The following is a 24,528-nucleotide window of genomic DNA, read 5'->3' as shown; positions in this document are numbered from 1 at the left end:
GAGTGACTAACACTTACTTACTTACTTATGTAACTAATATAAAAATGACTGATGAGATTATTTTAACTTTTTGTCATTCTAGATCTTCAAAAGCTGCTGCATATTTTATACTTATTGCATATCTGAGTTTAGGCGAGCCACACTTCAAGTGCTCGATAGCCACATGCAGCCAATGGCCTTCCTCCTGGACAGCACAATCTGAAATTAGTAACTGTTCAAGGAACTGAAAGACTTTGGCTCAGTGGAAGATCATAGTGTCTATGATCAAAGCCACCTAAAAATGCAACAAGACTTATGAAAGGGTGAGAGTCCAATCTCTGGAGGGGCCTGGGTGATATCTTTTTTATTAACTTTTTATTTTATATTGGACAATAATTGATTAACAATGTTATGTTAGTTTCAGGTGTCCAGTGAAGTGATTCAGTTATACATATGCAGGTATCTATTCCTTCCGAATTCTTTTCCCATTCAGGTTGTTACATAATACTGAGCAGAGTTCCCCATGCCACAGAGCAGGTCCTTATTGGTTACCCATTTTATAGCAGTGTGCACAAGTCCATCCCATACTCCCTAACTCCCCTTCCTCCCACCCATCCCCATCTGGCAACCATAAGTTCCTTCTCTATGTCTGTGAGTCCGTGTCCATTTCTGTAAGTCAGTCCATTTGTATCATTTGTTTTCAGAGTCCGCATATAAGCGACATAGGATATTCCTCTTTGTCTGATCTGAGTGGTTTGTCTTGCCAAGGAGACCACTGTATGGAGTGCTTCCTGTGCACCTGACACTGAGATAAGGTGGCAATTCTGCAAAAACTAACTCATTTAATCCTCTCAACAACTCGTGGAGGCTGCTACTCTTACCCTCTCCATTCACAGATGAGAAAACAAAAGCACAGGGTGGTTACGAAACTACCCAAGCTCACAGAGCAAATCAGTGACAGAGCTGGGATTTGGACTTGGACAGGCTGCTCCAAGCTCACAGTCCCAGCCACTCAGCTCTGCTGTTCTCCATGTGCTTACTTTTCAAATATAAGACACAATCATAAGGCAGCATTGTTTTTAGCTATTTTTCTCCTCACCTAGGTCAGTTATTTTTCAGGCCTTGTGGGAGGTGAGAAAGGCACAAGGAGATGGGACTCCAGATAATCCTATCAATCCCCTCAGCAAACAGAGAAGCGCCATCTTATCTATTGGAGTTCCACCCAAGATTTCATTTGAGGAAAAGGGAAAGGGTAAAATCCATTGATTCAAATATACTGTAACCGTATTATCAGAATCCTAATTTTCTGAGTCTCCTGTATCTCTCAAGTCTCCTCCTTAATAAAAATTCCCAGTCAGAAACTCATACCTAATTTTTTCCTGAACTTATTCAAAAGAATTAAATTTTTTTTTCTTAAAGGGCTCATTTTATTTCCTCTTGCCAGGTTCTTATTATGTCTACCTAATTGGCACCTCTGTGAGAAGGGAAAGGCAACCCACTCCGGTATTCTTGCCTGGAGTCGTCCATGGACAGAGAGGAGCCTGGCGGGCTATAGTCCATGGAGTCACAAAGTGTCGGACACGACTGAGTGATTGACGCTTACACTTATTTACTTCCTCCCGTCACCCCAATCCCCATCATTTTCCTGCCACTTGGTTCTTTTCTTACAATGCAAGGTGACTGTGCCATGCTTCACCTTGGAATCTTTAGATGGCTTTCTATTTCAAGGCAGTGTTTTTATTCCCCAAAGGATTCAAAGAGTATTTATTAGAAGGCTTAAATACCTGAAACCCTGAGCTCAACACATTTTTTTTTAACCGCAGCACTTATGAGAGTGTTTCTCAAAGCATCTTACCACGGCCCCTTTTTCTGCTGCTACACATCCCTGGGAATTAGAACAGTGGATTCAGCCTACCTGGACCATAAACGTGGACAGCAAGAGTAGCCACCTGGCAGACGTGTAAGAAGCATTAAATGAGCTGATCGACAAAAGGTGCTCAGCATAGCACGTGGTATATTAAAAGGTGGTGATTATTTTAATTATTTTTGTGACACGTTTTAGGAACAATGTCCTATGGGATTTGTTAAAAGTACTTAGTCAGATACATCAAACCCTTCAAAAGTGGTCTCCACCTACCTACCCACACTAACCCTTCCTCCCCTCTACAACCCCTACACACACACACACACACACACACACACACACACACACACACACAGATCAGTACTAACTGCCCTCTGCCCTTCCCTGAAAATTCCATGTCCTTTCCTGTTTCGATACCTTGGCACAGGATGTTCCCTTTGCTTTGTTTCTTGTTTTTCCTATTCTCCCAGCTCTGGGGTTTTTGGGAGCAGGGACCCTGTCATATTCTGCTTCCCCAGATGACGTTGCTAATCACATGAACCAGGCCTGGGAGCTGAAACGGAGGCAAAGCCATGCATTCAAAACCAGATCTGACCTTCGAAAAGTTTACCATATTAGTTCAGGGATTTTTGAGAAGAAGCCAACTGTTCTCCTGGCGTGGCCCTGCAATAAACCTCTTTTTTCGCTCCAAACTCGGACATGTCGGTTTGGCCTCACTGTGTATCAAACACACGAACCTGCATTCAGTAACAGCAGGAAGAAGTCACACAGGACGCAGCCAAACACCAGCAGAGAGACGAGTGAGGCCTCTGGTGGCCCAAGGTGCCTCAGGATGACCTTTCATTTTGTTGGAAGAGGAATATGTGCTTAACACCAAAACGTGTATCCTTTTACATTAATGCTTGAGTATATTTAAGAAACCACTGTTCATTAAATTAAAAAACAAGTTTACCATATGGACAGAGATCATTGTACATCTGTCAAAATCCACGAACGTACAACACCAAGAGTGAACCCTCAGATAAATTATGGGCTTTGCGTGGTATGATGTGTTAATGTGGGTTCACTGACGCTAACGAGGGGACCACCCTGGCGTGGGGTGTTGACTGGGGGAAGCAGTGCGGGTGGGACAGGAGGTATACGGAACTCTGTGCTTTCCACTCAAATTTGCTATAAACCTAAAACTGCCTTAAAAAATACAACCTGTTTTAGGGGGGTTTTTTCTGACCACAGCATGTAGCTTGCAGGATCTCAGTTCTCCAACCAGGGACTGAACCCGTGTCCTCTGCAATGGAAGCATGGGGTCCTAACCACTGGACTGCCAGGAAATTCCCTACAATGTTTTGGGCTTTTTGTTTTTATTCTTGGGGTGCATTGGGTCTTAGCTGCGGCATGCAAACTCTTAGTTGTCACATGTGAGATCTTGGTCCCGGCCCAGGGATCAAACCTGGGCCCCCTGCATTGGGGGTGCAGAGTCTTAACCAGTGAACCACCAGGGATCCCCCCCTCATAGTCTATTTTTAAGTTATCTAATACAACACCAATTGTAATTAATGTAGATCAAAATTTAAATCAAAATTTATTTTTCTAATACAAAGCTACTATCAAGTTTAGGATACACCTAAACTATAAAACATGCATGCTTTATGCCGATATACACACGTATGCTTAAATGCATACACCCTAATGTGCTACTAATAAGGAAAAAAGAGCCAACTATCAACCACCAAGGTCAGAACCTTTCATATGTTTATCCAATTGTGTCAGTTACCAAGCTACATGTATCCTTTGGGCGGGACAGTCTCCCCCACAGAAAAAGAAAAGTCAAAGGAAGACCTGAACACCAAAACCAAAGTCTAAACATGAGGACTGTCGGGAAGCAAGTGTTCAGGTGAAGCATCATCCAGAGGACAAGAGGCAGGCTGCAGGAGGTGCCAAGGGGACAGGAAGACCTTCCCTGACCCCATCTCCCGTGCACATGGAAAGAGGGTGTGGATGCTGAGAGATGAGGAAAGAGATCAAACGTGATCACTTTCCAGAGGGACCACCCTGAGAACCGGGCAATGATATCCCAGGGCCCAGGACAATCACAATCTTCCTTACCCTAAGGAGGGCTTGACTCTCAGGGGTCTGCCGTCGTTTCAACACTGGCAACTGTTCAACCACGGTCCCTTACCTACGAGCCTACAAAGCTCTCAAGAAACAAATGCCTGAGTGGGTCTCTCTCAAACGTCTCTTCTCCTGAATGTCTGAAAGACTGCAAAACAGCAGGGCTTGCTTATTACCAAAGGGCATATTGCTCTAAGAGCCTCTTCTAAAGAGAGGTAACGTGACTGTCTGAATGGTGAATCCTGGGTTTGCTTAAAGCCCAAAGAAAACACGGGTCATGAGGAATCTTAAGAGGAACAAAACTTCCATTTTACAAGCTCCCACAAAAAAAGCTTCAGTGGTCATGCTCACTATAAATGCTTCTTTCTTTCTTTTTTTTGTTTTACCCTCTTTGAAGAGGGGAGTACAGAAACAAACAAAAAATAAAAGCAGCTACATCCACCCTGTATGTGGGAGTTTTCTCCTTGACATGTAGCTGGAACATCAAAACCCCAGCTAACTACCCCACTTGATTGCTTTTAAAGAGAGTAAATGACTTTGGGGAGGAGAATCTCACTACAGCCTCCTCATGGGCTGAAAACAAAGGGGAGCTGCCATACACTCACCCCTATTTCCTGCCCCCCACCGCCCCCAGCCGCGTGCAAGCTCTAGGAGGTGTCCTTGCTTCTGGCAGCATCAGAGCGGGCCCCCGCGTCCACCAAAGGCGTTATGATGGAGGCCACGCTGGGAATCACAGGATGCTTGGAACAAGCCGGGTCCCGGGGTGCGCTGTGGCCTCTCCGCGCCTCACGCGCGCGCCCTTACCTCCCGCAGCTCCAGCCGCTGGGCCACCGCCTCCAGGCACTCCTGCCCCGTGCTCTCCACGGACAGCGTGCACTCGATGACGCTGCTGTCCAGCAGGCGAATGCGGGTGACGAAGCAGTTCTTGCTCAGGACGTTGTATCGCCGCGTGCGGCGCAGCTTCAGGCCGAAAGGCATGGCTCTGCAGGCCCGGGATGCTGCCCGCGTGCCCTGGCGCCCACGCCCCCGAGACGGCCTCAGCAGCTTCGTGACGGGGCACTACCACCCGTGCTCCTCCAGGTGCGGAAAAAGGCGTCCATGCCCGGCGTGGCGCTCCGGAGGGGCGCTGCAAACACAAAGGTGGCAGCAAGGTTAGGGCTGGAAGGAAAGCTCCAGGCGGCACACATTCCTCCCACAGGAGCACATCCCCCGGAGGCACAGATTCAAGAGCCGGCAAACTCTGATGCTCCCAAGCGCCTTGGTGGAACCCATGCACTTGACCTCGTCTTACAAGGGTGATATGACAAGATCCACTTTATGGCTAGAGGCACAGATGTTCAGAGGATTAAAAGGACTCATCTAAGAACCAGGTGGCAAAGCCAGTATTCAAACCAATGTCTATGCAACTTCAATTCACTTTTTTTTAAGAGATCATATTTCATTTATTAGATAGGCACAGACCAAAATAAGAAAAAATAGTAATAGCCATCACTGAGGAAAATGCTGGGTAATATTTTTTGGTGAGAGTGTAAACTGATGAAATGCTAAAAATCCAAACAAAGCATGGTTACTAATAATACATAAAACTTTAAATGTATATATCCTTTTACTCTCTGAACTTCTACTTGAAGAAATATTTTCTAGAGATACATTTGTCCAAGTTTGGAAAGGATATCCACTGAAAAATTGTTTATATGTAACACTCTAGTATTCTGCCTGGAGAATCCTGGACAGAGAAGCCTGGTGGGCTATAGTCTATAGGGCTGCAAAGAGTTGGACATGACTGAAGCAACTTAGCATGTACACACAGCATAAAACTGAAAACATTTTCTCTATCAACAGAGGATTGCTTACATAAGTAGTACTATACCCACAGAGTGTAAAAATGTGTTATCACTGAAAACTGAGATAAATATATCATTTGCAAAGTTGTTTGAATTAGGCTAGGTAGCTAGTATATTTAGTGTGGCAATCTAGGACATGGAATTAAATGGAATAAAAAAATGCTTACTGTATGCATAGATTCCAGTTGCATAAAATTAAAAATATGTAGAGAAAGACATATTCTTGTGTATACATTAAATATTTCTGAAAGGATGCCCAGAAAGCTGTTGGGTGGCTGCTTCTTGGGAGAGAAATCTTTGACTTTTCTGTGTGTTCTAATAAGGATTTATTCTTAATCTACTTACAGAGTATCACTTTTATAATTTAAAAAATAGGTAACCAAAATGTGTGCTGCTAGATCACTGATGACAGAAGGAAAAGTTACTATATTAACTCTGCTTGAGTTAAAAATGGAATATTTATGACAGCGCAGGTAAAGAAAATCTCTTTCAATGTATGAAAGTTGTGTCCCACTCTCCGTGACCCCATGGACTGTAGCCCGCCAGGCTCCTCTGTCCATGGAATTCTCCAGGCAAGAATCCTGGAGTGGGTGGCCATGCCCTTCTCCAGGGGATCTTCCTGACGCAGGAACTGAACTCAGGTCTCCTGCCAGCAGGTGGATTCTTTACCCTCTGAGCCACTGGGAAGCTCCTTCAGTGTACACAGGGTATTTTAAATGATGGTTGTTTCAGGTAAATAGAATTATGAGAGACTTTGTGGTTTAAATGTTCCTTTGACTACTCTTGATTTTCTGTTTTAACTGTCGTGAACACGGATTTAATGATCAGGAAAAACATAGTGAATAAAATATCATGTTTACTTAAGAACCAACCTTCCATAAAAACCACCCAACAGCTTGTATTGAAGTCAGTGTAACCATAAGGTTCGAGAAGTCTCAGATGGGCAGCAACATTGGAGTTCAATAAGATATTTATATCTCATTGCCCCTCTTTACCCAGCTATCAGAAAGTTTGCTCCAAGTATCATTAACTCCAAATTTCTTAAGTCTCTTCTCTATTCTTTTTTAGATAAAGTTTTTATCTTACATTGGAGTATAGATGATTAACAATGTTCTGTTAGTTTCTGGTGTAGGACAAAGTGATTCAATTAAACACATACGTGTATCCTTTCTCAGATTCTTTTCCTATTGAGGTTGTTACATAATACAGCCTGTCCCTTCAAGAAAGGAGTGAAATCTGAACTTTTTTTTTTAACTTCTAAATATATTGTCTCATTTTAACCCCATTACCAGCTCTCTGGTATTGACTTATAATCTCTATTTTACAGATGGAAAAAGTTCAGTAACTTAGGCAATTCACTGACCCTGAAATTAAAATCTAATCTTATTCCTCTTTTAACGTTGTCTTTCTTTTTAATACTTATACTTATTGTCTTATTTACTCTATTTTCTTATTTATTATTGGATGATAGAAAATGAAATGAATATGCATTTAATTATTAATTATAAATTAGTAATTAATGATGAGTTAGTCTGCAACTTCTTTTTTAAGAAAAAGTGAATACATGAATTCTTTAATGTACTTAAAATCACAGCTGTATCCTTTTCTCACCAAATATTTAGACAGATGTGGGGAACCACCCTATTCTTATTTTGGTCCTTTACAAAATGCTTGATGCAAAAGTCCATCACCAAACTACACCAAATTTAACTCACTAATAACAAGATTTACTGACCCCCAGAGGTCCTATGAATGCCAGTGATGACATTATTGCCATGGACAACACAAGCATAAAATAACAACAACAAAAGCAGCTTTACCATCCGCCTGTGCCAGCAGTGCTCTCACTGGAAGGTTTCCAATGCTCTCATCTTCCAAAGAAGCCAGACACGTCCACATGGCCTCTCTGTGCAACTTTCTGTTCCCCGTGAAGCACAAAGAACCATCTCCTGTTCATATGATCGTTCTGTTAACTTGATTCCCTAAGTCAGGCAGCCTTTAGGCCCGTTCCACACAGTCACCTCTGAGCCCCCTAACACTTGGATAGACAAACAGGAATAGCTACTTGCAGGAATTCTTGAATTAGTAATTCTAATGGCTTCAATATTTAGAAATCACTCCTTGTCAGAAATCACCCCAGGCCTCAAGCCAGGAGGCTGTCAGGACACAACCCTACAACCCAGCCAAACACACTCCGGAGACTCCCCGGGCCAGCCTCTGATGTCTGCCCTCGGCGCATTCCTTGGCGTGACAGGTACATGCTTTATGAAGGCTTAAAATACATATGCGAGCGACCTGGGCTTGGTAAAATAGATGAACGTTTCTAAAGCACTTTATGTTGGCAGAGTGTCGTGTTTACCTCCTAGGTAGGCCAACCTGATGATCTCCTGATATCGGCAGAAGAAAACACAGAGGGACCCACCCAAAAAAGGAAAAAAAAAAAAAAGAGTATCAGAAATCAACTACAGAGTCCTTAAAGAGCTTACTCCTCTCACATTTCCATGAACTTGCTCAAACACAGGGTAGAGGACATCAAGATTCAATTCCTATATGGAAAAACTAGAGAGCCTCAGAGAGAGAAAAATATTTGCTCTGTGGGCACAAGTCACATTTCTCATCCTGGGCCGGGCTCTTTACCTTTGGGTGGGGCACTTTGAACACCTAAGAAGGAATGCGGCTGGCTCGGTGCACATTTATCCCAGCCACTGCTAAACACAGTCCCTGCTTTTAAATATATATTTGACAGGACACAATCCATAATACAGCGAGATAAAAAGTACACCATACAACAAAGTGCACAGACAAACACTGTTTTTATAATGAACAAAAACACACAAATAAACAGGGAAAAAAGTAAGTTCACCAAAATGACTGTTATCTCAGGGCCCCATGGTGATGATATCAAGCAGAAGTCTCATTTTATATTTCATATATTGTACAATCGTCCATCAGTCTCTGCAGGAAACTGGTTCTAGGAACTCAACAGAGACCAAATTTCAAGGATGTTCAAGTCCTTATGTAAAATAGCACAGTGTTTGCAAAGAACCTATCTTATACTTTAATTCATCTCTAGATTACTTACAATACCTAATATAATATAAATGCTATGGAAAGAGCTGGCCAGCCTGGCAAACTCAAGTTTTGCTTTTTGGAACTTTCTGGAACTCCCCTTTTCAAAAATATTTCTGATCTGAAGTTGGTTGAACCCACATATGTGGATCCTGTGGCTACAAAGGGGCAGCTGCATTTCTCAATTGTTTTAACATTTTACAACTGCCTTATTTTTGTAACTAAAGATTTTTTTTTTTAAATACGTTACAGATGATGATACATCAGGTGCAATATCTGACAATACAGCTCCTAGAAAATACCTATTTTAAGTTTTAAAGAACTTTTGAAATCTTCAGTTTGCCAGACACTTGCCAGTTAAACTGTCAACAAAAAAGTTTAAAAGAAAACTGGTATGGTTCCTCTGAAAGTCAATGTTATGAAAAAAAAATTGAACAGGAAGGCTTGGAGGCAGACTGCTCCAGAGTAAGAGAAATTCTGGAGTTATTAAAACAAAATGCAAAGTGTGACCTTCATAAAACCGAGCTTGGGAAATAAAAGTTATAAAACACACAAGACATTAGGGAAATCTGAAATAGGGAGTAGAAATGAGATGATACGAATGTGTTATGGTTTTCTTCTTTTTCAATAGTGGAATTGTGGATATGTTCATCCCAGATTACTCAGTGGTAAAAAACCTGACTGCAATGCAGGAGACACGGGTTCGACTCCTGGGTCAGGAAGATCCCCTGGAGAAGGGAATGGCAACCCACTCCAGTATTCTTGCCTGGGAAATCTCATGGGCAGAGGAGCCTGGTGGGGTCTGTGGGGTCACAAAGTGTCGGACACAACTTAGTGACTAAACAACAGCAACAACATTATACATTTGGGTGTTAAAAAGTCACTCATTTAACAGAAGGAGAGGGAATTCCAAATGAGCTGAGCATTTCTAAGATTCAAAGTTTAATTTCAGGAAACAGGACACACTCAAACCTTGCTAGGAGAACTGGATTCATCCAGAGAGGCCTAGAGAGAGTGTCAATTATTTATCCTCAGCTTACTCATCCACAAAGATAAACTCAACCTCAGATTGTGCTCAGTTGCTCAGTCATGTCCGACACTCTGTGACCCCATGGACTGCAGCCCACAGGCTCCTCTGTCCATGGGATTCTCCAGGCACGAGTGCTGGAGTGGGTTTACTCACCTGTAAAGATAATCTCTTCCCCTGGTGTTTGTGAGGTGCCAATGAGAAAATGTTTCCTGGGTGTGCTCAGTAAGTGTGGGCATTTTCCCCTCCTATGCCCCTAGCCGTGAGCTGGCTTTGCTCAAGGATAGCAGAGCAGGTGTGTTTTGAAAGGACTTGAGGATCTTGGCACCTATTGTGGACAAAGTCTTTTAAAAGGGAAAACAGGCAGGGACTTCCCTGGTGGTCCAGTGGTGAAGACATTACCTTCAAATGCAGGGGGTGTGGGTTAGATCCCTGGTCAGGAAACTGAGATACCGTATGCCTCACGGCAAAAAAAAAAGAAAAAAAAAAAATCCAAAACATAAAAAAGAAACAGTACTGTAACAAAGTCAACAAAGACTTTTAAAATGGCCCACATCCCTCCCCCGCGCCCCAAAAAAAAATTTTAAAAGAAAAAGGCAAAACAAAGAATATAAAGTTTAGCATGAAGCAATGACAATTCCATGGTGAAACCTGACCAAGTGTAAAACAAAATCATGGTCTCTCCCAGCACTGCACCCTTGCCATCCCCCTGACTCTGACATCCGGAGCAGAAATGAACCAGCCATTAGGGGAAATGTCCCATTACCAGCCCATCCTCAGTGGGTCAGAAGACCGTCATCTCAGGCGATAGCGTGTATAGAGTGTGTGGAGTCAGCGATTGGTTTGGGGTTTGGCTTCTTTTGCTTGTTTTTTGGTAGAAGGTTGATTCTAAACTGTCTTTGGTTTTATAACCCATCTGGCTGTGTCTCTGAAGCTGCAGGCACACCCCAGTCTCTCGCACACTGAAGAATCTCCCATAGGCCTCTGGGCTCCCAAGGAACATCCTGAAGGGAAAGATCTGTGTCGCATTCAGCTCTGTGGTCCCCTGTGATCCAGAAATGGAGCTCTGGCCATGGCAGGAAGCTGAATAAATATTTGTCATTATGATGAAAGAAAGAATGAATCCTGAAAACAGCTGAGATTTTTGAAACCAAGGTAGGACAGGCATCTCCAGATGCCCTCAGTGAGACTGGAGCAATCTGGAGCCTCAGAGAGGATGGACTTGGGGAAGCTTCAGAGAGGCTTAAACCGTGGGAAAAATGGCATGTGACATTATTTACCTCCCTGGTGCTCCTTGGGGGAAAAGTTTTACCCAGATTTCTAAAAGTTCTGCTTTTCCAGCCTTTGATGTGCCATATTCCAGGGATGGTCTTGAAGACAAGAAAGATGCCATATGCCCGGAAGCTCTCTGCAAAAACTACGCTGGAACTACTGATGGGTCAGTGTTTCAGTGCGCCCGTGACTGCTGAAAGCAATTTGTTGGGATATTTGCTCTGTAAACACCCCACTCCTTTCATGTAATAGGCAACAGTAAGAGAGAACGGACAGAAAGCTTTAAAGTCACTTCTAAAACCCACTCCTGACTATTCCATCAGATTTCCCAAACCTCTAACATGTACATATCCATCTTTAACTATCAGCTGTGAATATCTAGTACTTTATACTCCTTTTATCTGAACGTATCAGTGAAAATCCTGCCAGTTAAAAACACAAAGCTTCATCATCGTACAGAAAAAATTATTTGGCTGATCTAATAAATCTTTAAATATGATGGGCTAAAAGTAGAGAGATCTTTCATAATGTCAACCAAATACAGCTTAATCTTCTTTATTAAATTACCTGTATGGCGTTTAGAAAAATGAAAGACAGAAATTAAAACCCAAATCTTCAAGACGGTCATCACACTTTCTCTTGCATCCTCATGCTATATTACATATACTAGCCTTCTTTCCCCGCCCCCCACCCCCAGATGTAAGTTCTGAATCACTAGCAGAAGCTAACTGTTGTTCAGCTGCATTCTTTATTTACCAACAGCTTCTGGAATCTTTCCAGCATTCCATATTATTATAACTTCCAAGCACACCTCACAGAACTATGTAACCCTGGTCTGGGTGTGAGAAGGGAAAAACTGATGTAACTCACACATCCTGTGTATAAACCTGCATAAGACACAGCTTGGTTGTGAAAAATACGATGTCATTTTCCTAAGGGGAGTTTTTAAAAAAGCATGGGGTGAGAGGGGATGAAAATGTCTTCTCTGACTCCCTATTTGAAGGACAGCAGAAAGGAGGGAGGGTGGGGTGAAACAGGAGACTGGGTTTGACACATGAACACCACCATGTGCAAAACAGAGCGCTGGTGGGAAGCTGCTGCATCACACGGGGAGCTCAGCCCGGCGCTCTGTGAGGACCAGCGGGGCGGGGGGGGCGGGGGCGGGAGGGGGGTTCGGAGGGAGGGGATACATGTGTACTTGCAGCTGATTCACTCCATGGTACAGTAGAAACTAACACAGCACTGTAAAGGAATTAGAAGACTAGCAGAGAGGAAGCTCACTTTGTTTAGTAAAAAATCAGACTATTAGTTTCTACTATAAATTTGACATATACCCATATGTCAAATTCTTTTTAGCCAAATACAAATTTTGTGCAAGGTCTGAAACACAAATCTCTACCTTTCAGTTGCTAAACAACTACAACAACAAAAACAGAATGGCCACCTTTTAAAATCCCTTTCTTTCTCTTCCCACTGGATGGATTTCAAACATCCAGCGGTGAGATGCAAGAAATGTGTCCAAAAACACATTTTCCAACATTGCCATGCACTAACTATGTCGTTGGCCTTTCAAGTCTTTTTTAAGCTGTATTTAAAGTGAGAAGAAAGGTTCCTATTATAGGGCCCCATCACAGGGGTACCTCACCCACAGGAAAGGTAGCTACACAGTAACAGCTATGCAGAATATGGCTGAAAATCAGGACACAGAGCCAAAACAGCCTTTGAGCATTCAAATATCACAAGGCCCTTAAGTCCAACATCATACACTTTTGCTTGGGGAAACAGCACTCTCACAGTTCATTCGTTCTAACTTTACATATCTTTATACAGTTAAATCCGCCCTTAGATTCAAAAGGGATAAGGAAAAGCACCTTGACAGGGCATAAAATAAGCAACGAGGGAGGTGACAGATAAACTGTAAAAAGACACTAGTGGTAAAGAAACTGCCTACCAATGCAAGAGATGCAGGAAGTGTAAGTTCGATCCCTGGGTTGGGAAGATCCCCCTAGAGTAGGAAATGGAAGCCCACTCCAGGATTCTTGCCTGGAGAATCCCGTGGACAGAACAGCCTGGCGGGCTCCAGTCCAAGGGGGTCACAAAGAGTCAGACACGACTGAGCATGCGCACAACAGCTGTAACAACAGCTGTATCAAAAACACTCTGCAGTAAAAGGGAATGATTAAATAACATCCAGTGGGCTCTGGTTAAGAAGGCAGAAAATGAATATATATATAAACAGTCCCATTCATGGTGGTTAAAAATAACAAGAAAAAAAAATGGTTCTTGAGAAGGTAAAGCTTCTGTTACTTGAAATCATTTTTTTTTTTTTTTGCCTTAAGCAAGTGGTTCCCTTTTATTTCTGCTTACACTCAGAAGCAAACCAGTTCCAAGAAGTATCAGATGCTGCCATTTAAAAAAAAAAAAAAAAAAAAATTTATTTATTTGCACCAGGTCTTTACTTGCAGCATACAAACTCTTTAGTTGTGGCATGTGGGATCTAGTTCCCTGACCAGGGATCGAACCTGGGTCCCCTGCACTGGGAGCATGGAGTCTTAGCCACTGGACCACCATGGAAGTCCCAGATGCTGCCATTTTTAACTGGGGAAAGGAGAAGGAGAGAGGAGGACAGGGAGATGTGGAGAAAGAGGAGGAGACCTGCAAAAGGCAGCTCTGGGAAAACAAGAAGTTTCCATTTTTCATTTAGCTAAACTTTAAAGGCATTCAAAGTGCCTCCTGAATATTTACAAATGAAATGATGCAGTGTTTGGAATTTGCTTAAAAGGAATGGGGTGGGGGAACTCAGTTGGGGGGGGGGGTACAGGTGAAGCAATACTGGCCTCCTGGCCACGAGGAGACAGGTCTTCAGGGTTGGAGCCAGGCATGTCAGGGCTCAGACCACTCTCTACAGCTTTCTGCTTGCCATCTTTTCCATATTAAAAAGTTTTTTTTTTTTTAATAAAGAAGCATTTCTTAAATGGTACTTCGAAAGTAACCTGGTATAACAGATAACAGTGCCTACTTTGCAAGAGGTGTTTTACAGAAAAATAGGGTCAATATTTTCCCTCCAACCCAACCCCTCTTGCCCTTCCAAAGTAAACCTTGCATCTAAATAGATCAAATTGATAGTGGAGTTTTTCATTTCATTTTTAAAGGATGACAGGAATAGCTCTTTTGGTAGGTAAAATGATAAGTTGGATAAAATACAGAGAACAATCAATCAGGCATAAGATAAGGGATTCTTCTCCGTCCAACTTGCATAATCACCTGTATCAAAATACCTGACTCGGGTTCACTCCTTAAAGGAGTTCTCTCTGTCTATTCATGCCAGGAATGCTTTGTCCTAAAGACTCCACCCTTCTTTGGGAGACCGTAGAATCTGCAGCTCTCAATTCCAGCTCTTTCTTCTGTCAGTGTCTACACCCACAGCATGGTGATGTGTGTCCTGGAATGTTCACGCCAAACACAGCCAGTGACCAGACTGGGCGATTCCTGCAAGTGTCAGAACATGAAGAAGGCAAAAATGGGCACCTCCATGTTTAAAGGAGATTCGAGGCCAGGGGTGCCCCGCTGAGCTTTAACTCCAAAGGCCCCAGGAGATGGCGCCTCCTGACATCCCATTTCGCAGGATAGGGCATCCAGGCTGGAGAGCTCAAGATCTCACCAGTTCCTAATGACGCTATCTGACCCGCCATGTTCTTACTCAAGGAACCATTCTAATAAAATCCAGGAAGCAAGCTGGAAACCATGACTTGGTCATAGAAAACTGACAATGACAGAAGCAAGCCACCGCATTCTGCCAGGACTGCGACACGCCCTCTGCAGTCTGACGTGGCTCCCCCACAGATCCATGACTCAGACACGGCGGAGACAGACCCTGAGGCGGGCGAGCCATTGTCAGCCCTAGCATGTTCTATCCAGAGGCCACGCAGCAGGATCAAGGTCCTGTTTGGCCCACAGCACACCCCCCTACCCCCGAGGCCTCTTACCTAAATGGATTTCTTCCCACAGTCCTGGTCTGTGGTCTATGCCCCCCAGTGGGGTGATCCTAGCAGGTCACACACAACCTCTTCAAACACCAATTTCAGAAACAATCGCAAGAGCCGCCACCGAGGTTTTCCAGCCTGGTCATGTGACTCACTTGTGAAAATTAAAAAAAAAAAACGGCTGAAAGTAAACACACCTTTCACTTGCTTCACCCCCCGCCCTTGGGATGAACACCCTGAAGGGGCGGATGAAGCTGATGAAGAGTAGGGGCTCTTCGTGAGAGACCGCAGCAAGCGAACTCCCTCAGCCCGGTTTCCACAACTCCCTTTCCTCTGCTTCCTTCCTGCCCTGAGTTCCCTGGACGTCCCTCGCGAGTCCAGGGCTTTCGGATGGGAGGACTCATCGGTGTCACTTCCCCTGCAGAGGCGGCGGCCAGGCATGTCTGCCCACTCTCCCCCCCGGCTCTGCGCATCCAGCGCTGGCTCCCCTGGGCGGTCGCCTTGGTCCTGAGCCTCTCCAGCCCCATCAGTGAGCCTCGCCCTGATGTGGAGGCGTTTCCATGCACAAGCCCCGTAAAGGCCACCCCACTTTCTGCATTTCTAACCTGGTGTTGATGAGTCCCACCCCTCACGGAGCTGGTGGAGGAATGACAGGAGTTCAGCAACACTTAGGGGGCTGGCCCAGCGCCTGGCATGTGGTCCGCCATGCATCTGTCTGCTCTCCCTGCCCTTGTTTCTGGTATTTCACTGAATGTTGCAGAAGGCCCAGGAAAACCCAGACTATTGCCAAGTCCCCAAAGAGTTAAAACAAACAAAACCTGTTTTCCAACAAATCAATGGTTTTAGAATGTTAAAAGTCAAGACTATTCATCACAAGGAGGCAAAACATGAATGAAAAACAAGCAATTACCGATCCCGCTGATGGAGGACCATGACAGGGCGCCCAGTGAGTTTCAGCTATGTGACCACCCCAGTGAGTCAGGAAGCCAAGTGGGTTCTAAAATTTACAATACAATCACCTCTCGCGAGCCAAGATGCTGAATCAAGGGGGAGAAAGAATGAAAACAGGTATGAACTAGTGTCAGCTGTCAGAGAGTTGCATAATCCCAACTGATGCAATCAAATGTTAATTACTAATGGGAGAAAACAAAGCTTCTACATATTGATAGATGGTCATGCGACAAGTATGTCCCTTCATGTAGGAAGACCACGTACACATATGCACCAATGCATAGCCAACTCACCCTAACTATCCTTTCTTCTCTTTGTCCCTTACCTAGTAGGCAGACACACACACAGTGGGTATTTGCCAAAACTTATGTTGTATTAAGTAGTTCTAAGTGACAGTACAAAGATCTGTCTACCTCTAGCATAGCATAGTAACTTCACTGTTGTAAAAACATATTCTTCATGTTAGGATCAGTGACCTCAAACCTGAAGATCTGCTCAGCTGCCTGCATCTCACAAAGCAAGTCTGGGCCTTGAGAAAGGAGATACCACACATGGGGTGACCCTTCCCCTGCACAGGGGATGTGTGTGCCCTGTAGGGGGTGAGCCCCACTTGGACCAGGAGGGCAAATGTCAAGTGCTTCAGTTCACAAGTGGGACTTTTAGCTCTTATAAACTGAAAAACTTACACATGTACAATTTTAACAATTCATATCTAACAAATATAGCAAAGACTATACAGAGTAAGTCTCATTCAAGAGGCCCCATTTTGCTCTGATTTATATTTTAAAATGTTAAGGATTTCAAGTTTTCCTGGAAATAAACAACATCTACTGAAATCTTTGTACATAAGCAGAAAAAGAAAGAAAGAAAGAAATCCCTGGGAAAATAAATGCATACCTGATTTTCAACTAGATTGTTAGAGGGCAGGAACCAACAATGTTTTACACAACTTCTATAACCCCAAATCCTTCTGCACTGTAATTAATACATATTCTGACTCAGCAATGCCACTTTGGAGAAACTAACTGGAAATAAAAGCAATGGATCTTAAGGTTACAAGCAAGGATGCTGCAGTAAACATCACCTATAGCAGAGAGTGGGAACTAAGAACAAACCCTAGTAGAGTTATGACCAAATAAATTCTGTAATTGTCACATTATTTTTGGTATCATGCAGTTATTAATAAATTAGGAATATCTGATCCTATGAACTCAGAGCAACGCCCATTAAGAATTCTATAACTATTGGCTTCCTGAAAAAGTTGAATAAAAGGGGAAAACAGACCACAGCCAGTCATCTTGAACGTTTCTGCTTATACAAGCCTGGAGAAAGGTGAAGAACATTTTCATCTCTCTTCAGAGAAATGAAGGGCAAGCAGAACGTCTACTTTGTCTTTATAGCTTTTGGAGTATTAATAGTATTAGACCCCCCCAAAAAAATTTACTTTAAACTACTTAGTCTCTGCCTCTCCTAAATACCATATGAAGGAAATTTGGAAGCAGTCTTCCTTCAGGACTAGTATTATATCAGATATCACTTATCACTTCATAGCATCATTTGAGTGATTAATTTACTATGTGCCAAAACTGAGCTAAAGACTTTTCATGCATCATATCCATTAATCATCACAATCCCAATCTATAGGTAAGACAACAGACTATACAACCTGGCCAGTCCCAAAGCAAGTAGGTGCCAGAGCTCCCTCCAAAGTCCAGTCTTTCACCATTAGACAACATGGCAAGATGCACATTTGCCATATAAGCCCTCTTGATAAATATCAATATTTAGAACACTATCTCACTAACCATATGGCTTTCAGCATCATATACAATCATCCCTTGAGTAAAAGCAAAAGGAAAAAAGTCACTTGGGATCAAGCATTCCTTTTCAAAATTAGAACTAATTAAAGCCACTTAATCACAAGGCTTCCCTTGTGGCTCAGCTGGTAAAGAATCCACCTGCAATGCAGGAGACTTGGGTTCGGTCCCTGGGTTAGGAAGATCCCCTGGAGAAGGGAAAGGCTCCCCACTCCAGTATTCTGGTCTGGAGAATTTCATGGACTATATATAGTCCATGGGGTCACAAACAGTCAGACATGCCTGAGTGACTTTCAAAGTCATGTAAATTGTAGAACGTGCATGAATTTTCATTCTTTTGAATTACTAGAGTTAGAGACGTCATTCTTTTTCTCCCTTTAAAATTTTTAATAATCTTTAAGGCTTTGTGTTTATAAATTCATTAAAAGAAAATTGGAAATTATAGAAAATTAAAAGGAAAAAATAAGTCACTCATAATGTCATGACTCAGATCAACATAAAACTTTTGCCGATTTTATCCCATTCTTTTAATTAAGTATAAATTTGCTTACATAGTTGGGATTGTACAACATTGAGCTGTTTCTTTCTTTCTCACTCCTACTTTTTATCTTCCCATATTACTGAAAATTTTTCAAAAACAAGTTTAAACTGTTACATCATATTCTATGGGAAAGATCAACATTTCTCCATTGCTGAAATGTTAGCTTGGTTCTGACTTTTTGCCATTGGTAAAGAAGATTTGCCTAGATCTCTGATCATTTTTTCACAGTAGATAAGAGGGAGTGTTATCAAGTCAAAAGCTACACGTTTTTAAAAGTCTCATTGTATAATTCTAAATCAATTCCCAAAGGACTATAAAATGCAGAAACCATGACAAACTGCTAAGACTTCCAATTCTTCACCTGTACAATGACTGAAATACCTTCGTTTCCTTAAATACTATAATAAAAAGCTTTATAATAAAACAGAAAGTAATTAAACTTGGGAGTCAAAAGCATAAAGATTAGGTTAAAGCTTCCTTCCCCTACGGAGTTACCATCAACACAACTCCCCCAAATCTGAAAAACCTCAGAAAACGAACATTTCAACCCAAAAGGGAGACATCAAAGCCCCAAAGCGCCATATGACAAGAGGTCTGGGCAACAGAACGCCTCCCAATATCCATCCTGCAATAAATGGGATCCCCTCTCGCCAGAGCCACAGTGCTGTAACAGAGCAGCAGATCTAAGGATAGCTTTTGAGAAACGGAATATGGTGCCCTCCATCAAGAGGTAACTATGGAAATTACTTGGCCTGAACATCAAATGACTGTACTTCCTTATATTTATATATCATTTCCTCAAAAACTATGATTCACTCGGCACAGACGACTGATTGTGAGAAATCCCAAAGAACAAGTAAAGACACCCTCTGCCTACCAAGTCGTAGGAAATGCTAGGTAAGGATAAAAACCAAAAGCAGCCGATGCTCGGAGCCGCTGTAAAGAGATCAGCCCAGACAGCAAGGGCAAGAAGGAAAGGAGTAGATGAAAACACACACCAGCCATCTGGAGACTGTTTTAGGCTTTAGGATAACCTACAAAACGTCGAAAGGAAAAAGACAAAGGTTGGTGGCTCAAGAAGAGTTTCAAGGATAGAGAGGTCTTTGGTTGAAGGTGATGTTCAAGCTCATATTATTTCACATAAACACAAGATTTGAGACAGAAGCAAAGGAAGGTCCAAACATACAGCACAAGAATAAAAATTAAAACACTATTGCTCTCACTATCACATATGGTATTTTGAAACTGTTTCATTTACTCAAACACTGTCATAATCACTAGTTCTCAAGAGCAGTGAGGTCAAGATGGTAAATACAGCAGCTCAAACAGGCAAGTAGTGAAGAATGAAGATTCCATTCTACTACCTGCTCCTGGACATTCTCAAGGGAGAGTGAACTGATTCGGAAAAAATGTAATGGCACTTAGTCACAAGGTTAGAACTTTTAGAGGATGGTTAAACACAACAAGGAAAAATTACCCAGGGTGACCATATTTCAGTATCTCATTCCAACAACAATCCGCACTGTGTTGAAATTTCTTCTTTGTAAAATACCCTTAAATCTCTACTTCTAATTTTATCCATTTCCTCTTACAGTCTTTCATCTTGAAGAGGGAAACTGTGAGCCATCATCTCTACATCACACCTTTAAATATCTAACACTTATTATGACATGCACTGCCTCAGATTCCAACTTAATCTTTCATTTCTTACTTTCTCTTTTCAGGTACTAGCTTACTGCCCTTTAATTACCTCTGTGGTTCCCTATTAACTCTAAACTCCCCTTCTCTTCTTCTAGTTGCAGAAGTGAAATGAGACAAGCTATCTTTACAACTTATCTCATCGAGATGAGCTCATGATTCAACAGAAAACACAGCACACACAAGCAGAGTTTTCCCGTATCTTTCAGTTCAGTTCAGTCCCTCAGTGTCCGACTCTTTGCGACCCCATGGACTGCAGCCCACCAGGCTGCCCTGTCCATCACTAACTCCCAGAGCTTGCTCAAACTCATGCCCGTCGAGCTGGTGAAGCCATCCAACCATCTCATCCCATATCTTTACTTGAAGGAGAAGATCTCTCACTAGAGGAAGAGACCAAAAACAACAAACAAACAAACCTAGTTCTGTTTTCATTTCTACCAGATGAAGAAAAAGAATGTATAAAATCAGTCTGGAATATGTAGGTTTAATCCCTTGCTCCATCTAGTTGCTTGAATCCAATCAGTAACTACAAATATGGAGCTAGAAGCTAGGAGATTGATGAGTTTAACTGACAAAATAAAGATGTTTATGCTCTTCTCCCAACTGAAAGATCACTTCAAGGTGAGGAGAGGAACAAGACACAAATGCTAAAAGTTCCAACTTGATGAAAGGAGGGCATTTCAGAAACCCCCAGCAAAAAAAAAAAAAAAAATGCAAATCCAGACTGGAAAAACCTGGGAGAGCAGGTTAAATTGGCACTGCTAGCCTACCTTTGAGAGACACAACAGAGCAGCAGTTTATTTTGTTTGCTGGGGTGGGTAGGTTGCTTTGTTTTGCTTTGTGAGCGTGTAGGTTGTGAGTAGAGAAGATTTGAAAGTAGGGGAACTGTTTGAGTGTCTTCACAAGGAAGTGTTACTCCTCCCAGTCCAGATGGAACAGGAGGAAGTCAGAGGGCTCCAAAAGAGATGTCTCCAGGAGGGAAGAGGAAAGGGAGAGGGGTGTGAAATTACCCGACAAGACTGGATCATGTGGAATGTTGTATAAAAGGAGTTTCACAAAGCCACTGGAGGATGGTGGGAAGACTTAGATGATTAAAGAAAAGCCAGCAAAGGGAAAGGTAAAGCATTTACTAACTCAAGGAAAAATCTAACTGCGTTTGAAAAAGCAAATGCAATCTCAACACCCTGGGCTTAGCTGTAAACATTACTTGCATATTTATATGAATAGGAAGCACTGGACTGAGTCTAACCAGAGTATTCATGCTACTAATCATTCTGAAAGGATGGCGGAAAGGAAGATGCACTATAAATGAGCTCAAGCCCTCACCTCCCACCACCACCACCGCCACCGCCAGCAGCAGCAGCTGGGCTGACATTATTGAACACTTAACTGTGTTTTGTAATTTTTATTCTGAGCACTTACTAGTCAGCTCCTGTCAAGGGGTCAAGACAAAAGGCAACTTGAAGCCTCCCAGGCTGAGAAAAGAGGAATTTTCTCCAGGAAGGAAAGGTCCCCTTGAACACCCTGAAGTCAGCCTTTGGGATTCCTTCAGTGAGAAGAGGAGCACCCCGCTCAGTTTCAGGATGTCTGTGACTAAAGAACAGGGTCTCATTAGAGGAAGCTAAACTGGACATAGAAGGGCCCCATGGACCCTGAGCTGGGAGCAGTGGATGGGGAGAGAAATCTGAAATACAACTGACTTAGACCTCCAACTCCCGACCTCCAACCACTCAGATACTACAGAGGCTAATCTAAATGCAAATGCAGGTGGCTTCTGTACTGAGTCTAAATTCATGAAGACAGATGACCAGCGTGCGCTAAAGACATCCAGTCTTCATATGTAAGTGGTGATTCCTTGAAGACAGACGTGTACAGATGCTGGCACCACTCTGGGTCAATAAGTGCTGATGGCTAAGTGTTCATGGCCAAAAGCCAGACACTGCAGTTACCATTTATGGAGCATTTCCTGCACACTAAACTCTGCGTATGTATTATTTCCAGTACTCACATCACCAACCTTCTACGAGGCATCACACCCATTTTATAGATAAGTAAACTGAAGCTTACAAAGTTTTAAGTAACTTACCTAAGACAACTCACTAGCTAGCAATGGAGATCACATGGTCTCCATCTGGCCATGTGATGTCCCAGCTTCCATAATACATTACAGTATGAGCCTTTATTATGACTCTTCTAGAGTCTGGAGGAATAGAGGGAAATCAGTCTCTACCCATGGACATGGAACTCAGAGCTCAAGACCAACTGATAGTGTGGAATACAATTAATTGCCACATAAGAGAAATGCGCTCTTTGAGTTCCTAGGATTAGGACAAGAGGAACAAAGTTGTTAGATGACCCAGGGTCAGGAGGAAAAGAAAGAACTGAGATTGGAGGGACTGGAAGGCGAAAAGCCAGGTCTTCACTCCCTATGTTCCTTTGCTGTAAACATAAGCCTGGAATTTGCCACTATTGTTCCTCCTCTGTTTCAAAAACAAAAACAACCTCCCTGGACCCTGAAACTCCTCCTACTAATGAACAGAGGCCAATCTTGATACTGTAGGACTGAAAAAATAAACCAAAATGTGGGGAAGTTCTCAGACGCTTACATGAAAAATTGGCACATCCCAAGTTTTAACTTTGGCACTTCTGATGGAATCTGGAAAAGTTCAACCACTGTCACCAGAGGTACCAACCTTCTACCTATTCATGTTCATTTTTGCACTTTGGTCAAACTCTCCAAAGCATCTTTTCATTCTACCAACCAAATAATAAATAATAGATAAACACATAAGGTGACAGATATGATTGTTAACTAGATAGAAGAAGCCCTTTCACAGTATACATGTATATCAAATCACTATGATGCTCACTCTAAAAGAACATTACAGTTTTACATGTCAGTTATACCCCTAATAAAGCTGATTTTTTAACATCTTAATACCAGAAAAAAAAATATGCTTTAGTATTCTCATGGGTAAGTGCAGAAGTGAACACAAATTGCACTGCACCCACTCCTCTTAAGCCAGTGTCAGTATTAAAACAAATTTAACCAATAAGGACCTACTATATAGCCCAGTGAACCACCACAATATTTTATAAGAATCTGTAAGGGAAAAGAACCTGAAAAAGAATATATATACATATATAATATATGTATATATAAAAACTAAATCACTTTGCCATTCACTTAAAACTAATGCAGCATTGTAAATCAACTACATGTAAGTGAAAGTCGCTCAGTCATATCCGATTCTTTGTGACCACATGAATATACAGTGCATGGAATTCTCCAGGCCAGAATACTAGAGTGGGTAGCTGTTCCCTTCTCCAGGGGATCTTCCCACCCAGGGATTGAACCCAGGTCTCCCGCATTGCAGGCGGATTCTTTACCAGCTAAGCCACCAGGGAAGCCAAATACACTTCAATAAAAAGTAAAATAACAAAGCTAAAGTAAATTATGCCTATTTTCCAAGGCATATCCTGAAGTCACCAATTTGTGGGCAGTTCACATACACCTGGAAAAGGAAAAAAGGAAAGAAAAGGAAAAGAAAAACCAGACAGAAAACTTACTGAGAGATCTCAAAAAACAGACTATAATTAAGGAAGGTGAATCAAGGACTATGAAATCCAATTATGAAAGCAATAGGAAAAAGAAGCTCACCAACCTACACTTTGCTGATAACAGAGGGAAAAGGCAGGAAAGCATTGTGCTGCCAGGTCACATGCTAACCAGGGACTGGAAGAAAACCGGCTCTGGGGGAAAGTCTCTCTCTGACCTGCCTGGGAAGAGGAGGCAGAGGATGCCATGGGTGTGGTCTTCAGGCCACAGCCGGCTCATCTGAGGGTGAGGGGAGAGCCATGCAGGATGGCTTTCCCACTCCGCCGGGCATCCCTCCAACACTCCAGTCAGAGTCAGGAGAGCAAACGGATACGGAACAGAGCTGGCACCAAAAGTCCACACCCGACGCACCAAACCCATTCAGCCCAAAGCCCTTGCCTTCACAACACCACGCCAACGGTGACTCTGGGAGAAAGTGCAGGCTCTGTATACATCAAACATCATCTAAGCCAAGCTTTGAGACAGAAGAGCATTTCTCTCCAAACTCGAATTTTGTACCGACCACGGGCCACCCTCCCACTGGTGAGCCAAGAGAAGTCAGTAAGAGTCAAATCTGTAGTCTCTACTGAGATTGTATTTCAGGGCAATGGCCTAACAGCACATTTTTAAAAAGAAATTTATTATTACCAATATTTATCAAGGACCTACAATGCACCAGACACCGTGCTAGATAGCAGAGATAAAACTATTTAAAACAGACACAGCTCTGCTGTCCTCAAGAAGCTCACCTACCATAAAATACCTTAATCTCTAAA

General features: G+C 42.7%; 1 protein-coding gene across 2 annotated transcripts in view; it reads right to left on the bottom strand.

The window, feature by feature from the left end:
* Window positions 1–24,528, bottom strand: part of PTPN14 (protein tyrosine phosphatase non-receptor type 14) — a 192,975-nt gene that overhangs the window by 115,930 nt on the left and 52,517 nt on the right. For both annotated transcript variants that reach the window (XM_065936217.1, XM_065936218.1), the window contains exon 2: window positions 4,757–5,078. In XM_065936217.1, the coding sequence (XP_065792289.1) occupies window positions 4,757–4,930 (174 nt within the window). In that variant the 5' untranslated portion in view covers window positions 4,931–5,078. The remainder of the gene's footprint in view (window positions 1–4,756; window positions 5,079–24,528) is intronic.

Source organism: Muntiacus reevesi, chromosome 5 (assembly GCF_963930625.1).
Source record: "Muntiacus reevesi chromosome 5, mMunRee1.1, whole genome shotgun sequence".
NCBI classification, from domain to species: domain Eukaryota; kingdom Metazoa; phylum Chordata; class Mammalia; order Artiodactyla; family Cervidae; genus Muntiacus; species Muntiacus reevesi.
This window is presented reverse-complemented; position numbering and strand designations above follow the sequence as displayed.